The following is a 3,935-nucleotide window of genomic DNA, read 5'->3' on the forward strand; positions in this document are numbered from 1 at the left end:
GAATGATAATTAGTCAATAAGGAAACCCTAATTGAGACACCCAAGTAATTCTGCACTAAACCTAAAAATTTCAGAACAATCGGAATTAAGATCAGGGCCCCTAAAACTCAAGGGGGTTAAACCCTAGTGATAATTATCTTTAAAATTTCAGTGTACAGATGAAATTCGATTTTTGAGTGAATCAGCTAAGCTAGTCCCGAACTCAGCTAGTCTACATAAATAGACTGCACCCCTTACGGACCGTAAGGGGAAATGCCATACGGTCCGTAAGAGTGTCCCAAAATTCACTATAAATAGCAGACCTTGGCAGTAGCTTTTAGAAGTTGAAACGACGTCCCAACTTTCTGTATACGTCGAATTAGCACAGAAATACTACAATTAAACACACACTGCACTCGAATCGCTGCCGCAAAACAGGGTAATTACTCGATCGCTATTACGATTCATTTTCCGAGATCAATATATCCAAAGAATGTTTAAGTGCCGCCCACATTGGGTTATACTTTGTCGTTCGTCGTTAAATCGGTGAATGTTTAAGTATTGCACTTTGTCGTTCGTTGTGAGAATTTGATTTCGTGAGTTATCGTGACCGCTGTATTGATCACTAACCCAGTTTTGTGTGCATTATTATTGGAATTAGGTTAACAAGACTAAATCATATTCTGTCCGTGTTAAATCTGCAATGTGAGTCATTCTCTTTTTATCAAATGTTTTACAATACTCCAAATTATTTTCCAGAATTATAAATTACAGTGATTAAGTTTATGTAATCACCAAATTACAGCCAGTATGTGGGGTATTGTGCACATTACTACAGTTTTAATCACATTAGGTGGGCGAACCTAAAATTAAGTGATATACGTCATTCATTGGGGCAGCCAATGGTGATATGACCACAGTCACAGATCCGGTCGAGTGACAAATACTGTGGGTAGTTGGTAGATAATAAACATATGTAAAAACTCTTAATACTGTGAATTATAACAAATGTGTCGTTTTCAGTAAACTGAATGATTCACTCAGTATTTCCCCACTGACAAAACCTTTTTCAAACATGTTTCAGGTGATCTACTGTAATTCAGGAAAAGTGCCGGGGAGCATTTCAAGCTTAAGATAGTGGCTCAGTATAAAATAAAGAAATATGTTTTGAAATAAAGATTTATCAGAAAAATCTTATTATTGTAAATTATCGGGGTTTTATCCCGAGTTGTGAAATAAAAAATCGGGAAAAGTTTTTAGCTTTATAACGATCCTGATGTTAAAATTCCGCTGCTAAAATCACATAAATAAATATCACGGGATTTCTGTCCCGCGGCTCCTGAAACGGGTCAAACCGGGTCGGGGGCTGTGACACGAACTCTCAGCTGATGATAACCTGATCGCAGGTCAATCTTAGAGTAGTAGCTTGATCCTCGCAACTGATCGAATAGGTCTTCGTTGCGTGGGAGTGGATAACGATTCTTGATGGTAACCTTATTCAGTTCACGGTAATCAACACACATACGGAATGTGCCGTCCTTCCTTTTTGACAAAGAGCACTGGGGCTCCCCAGGGTGACGAACTAGGACGGATAAATCTTTTGTCCAACAGTTCTTGTAGTTGCATAGAAAGTTCCTTCAGTTCTGCAGGGGCTAATCGATAAGGCGCACGAGCTATAGGTGCCGCTCCGGGAGTTAGCTCGATTTGGAATTCGACTTGACGATGATGAGGGAGTCCAGGTAGTCTTCAGGAAATACCTTGGGGCAATCGCGTACCACTGGAAAATCTTTGATCCTCTTTTCCTTTTCCTGTGTGTCGGCGACGAGTGCTAAGATAGCGGTGTGCCCCTTTCGTAAACACTTCCGGGCTTTTAAGAATGAGATGGTACATGTGACAGCTCCACCTTTGTCATCTTGAACGATAAGGGGTTTGCCAGAAGGGCGGGGAGTACGGATAACTTTCTCTTGGCAGAGGATTTCAGCTCGAGGCTTGGATAACCAATCCATACCAATGACGACGTCGAAGCTTCCGAGAATGACGGGGAAGAGGTCGATAGAAAAGGTCTGACTAGACAAAGTGAGTTTGCAGTTGTTGATAACATGTGAGGCCTCGATGTTTCTGCCATTAGCTAACTCGATGATATGCTTAGAACTTAATTACATAGGCGGGTGCTTAAGCTTCTTACTAATACGTAGGGATACATACCTAGCATCGGCTCCAGAATCAAACAATACAGAAACATAATGATCATCGAGTAGGAACTTACCCGCCACGACATTGGGATCGTTCCTGTCTTCTCCAGCTCCAATCACAAAAGCCCTTCCGCTTGCACCAATCCCAGCATTGTTGTTGTTTTGATCGTCGTTTCCAGCTCCCTGGTTGTTGTTGCGGTTCCGGTTCAGTTCAGGGCAATCCCTTCGCATGTGCCCCGTTGCTCCACATTTGTAGCATCCACGGTTGTTTCCTTGCTGCTGTTGTGGTTGTTGTTGATTTATCTGGGGACAACTCATCTTAATGTGCCCCTCGGCTCCACACTGGAAACAGCCCCTGATGTTCCCATGATGTTGTTGTTGCTGCGGTTGGTTCTGCCTTGCGGGATGAGGGCTCCTATAATCCTTGGCCTCATGCCCCACCTTATTACACCGCTGACACTTGTTCCTTGCACAGGGCCCGTTGTGATGTCGGCCACACTTGTCACACTTCGGTCGTTTTCTTTGGTAACCACCCGTTCGCGGGTCAGGGCCCTCGCTCCCAACGACCCTCCTTTGTTGAGCTTGAGGTGATATGGTGCTGGGACTCCCACTTTGGTAGTCATCCCACTTGCGTTTGCCGTATTCAAAAGCATTAGTTGTAGCAGTTACACGCCTGGGCAATCTGCCCTCTTCTACCGCTTGGTTTGTGAAATGGTGTGCTAGACGGATGACTTGCTGGATTGTAAGGGGTTTGGTTGCAATCACTGAACCCTGGACTTCTGGAACTAAGCCCCTAAGGTAGAGGGCGATTCGCTTGTAGGGAGGCTGCGACAAGTTAGGACACAATGCAGCCAAGTCATTGGACCTTTTCGTGTACGCTTCGATCTCCGAGCCAACCATCTTTAACCCATAGTATTCCATTTCCAGCTTCTGCATGTCATCCCTGTGATAGAATTCTTCCCTGATTAGGTCCTTGAAATCGTCCCATGGTGTGGCATTTGCATCTGCCAATCTGAGCATCTGGACTTGCGCGTTCCACCACGAAAACGCTTTTCCTTGAAACGTGCTAGTGGCGTACTCTACTCGTTTGCTACATGGGCTTTCACCTTCTTCGAACGTAGACTCGACCCTCCTGATCCAATGTAAAAGACCTATTGCTCCTTCCGTGCCATCGAAGGGGTGTGGTTTGCATTCCAAGAACGCCCCGAGGATGCCAACTCGGGGTTGGGTGTATGTGGATGGTCCTTCTGGGTTGGTTGCTAAGGCTTCAGCGACCCGAGCGTCTATCAGGGCCGCCAGTTGGTCCCTTGTCAGGGCTATGCTGTCTCCATCGAGTCCGGTCATTTTCTTGGTGTTCAGAAAACACAGAGTGAGAAAGACGTCGTAGTGAAACAAGAATGAGGATGAGAATGGTGAATACATCTAACTAGGCACACTAGTACGTATAGTAGAGCATAAACCATAGAGTAAACAATCAAGTAAACACAAGTCCGAGCTATGAGGTCTAATGCGTTGAGTCTTGCACTTGGAGTGTAGTGTCGTCGCGAGTCACGGGTTATAGTCTGGTTTTTCTCAAAAAGATTCCCTTTTTAAAACCAAGTTCACTATAACCAATGGCTCTGATACCAATCTGTCACACCCCCAAAAAAATCCACATGCGGAGTACCACCGCTTGGGGGCATGACCAGGATCCAGCCACCAATTATACTGAGCAATTTAATTAATAACATAAGTAATATTCACCAACCACAGGGTTAGCAAATA

At 44.5% G+C, this 3,935-nt stretch overlaps 1 protein-coding gene across 1 annotated transcript; it reads right to left on the bottom strand.

Moving 5' to 3' along the window:
* Positions 1–287: 287 nt before the first annotated feature.
* Positions 288–3,515, bottom strand: LOC110913597. The gene is made up of 2 exons (XM_022158419.1): positions 2,415–3,515; positions 288–344 (listed from the first exon to the last, which is right to left on the bottom strand). The coding sequence occupies exons 1-2, from the start codon at positions 3,513–3,515 to the stop codon at positions 288–290; spliced, it is 1,158 nt and encodes a 385-aa protein (XP_022014111.1).
* Positions 3,516–3,935: the final 420 nt, after the last annotated feature.

Source organism: Helianthus annuus, chromosome 15 (genome assembly GCF_002127325.2).
Source record: "Helianthus annuus cultivar XRQ/B chromosome 15, HanXRQr2.0-SUNRISE, whole genome shotgun sequence".
NCBI lineage: Eukaryota > Viridiplantae > Streptophyta > Magnoliopsida > Asterales > Asteraceae > Helianthus > Helianthus annuus.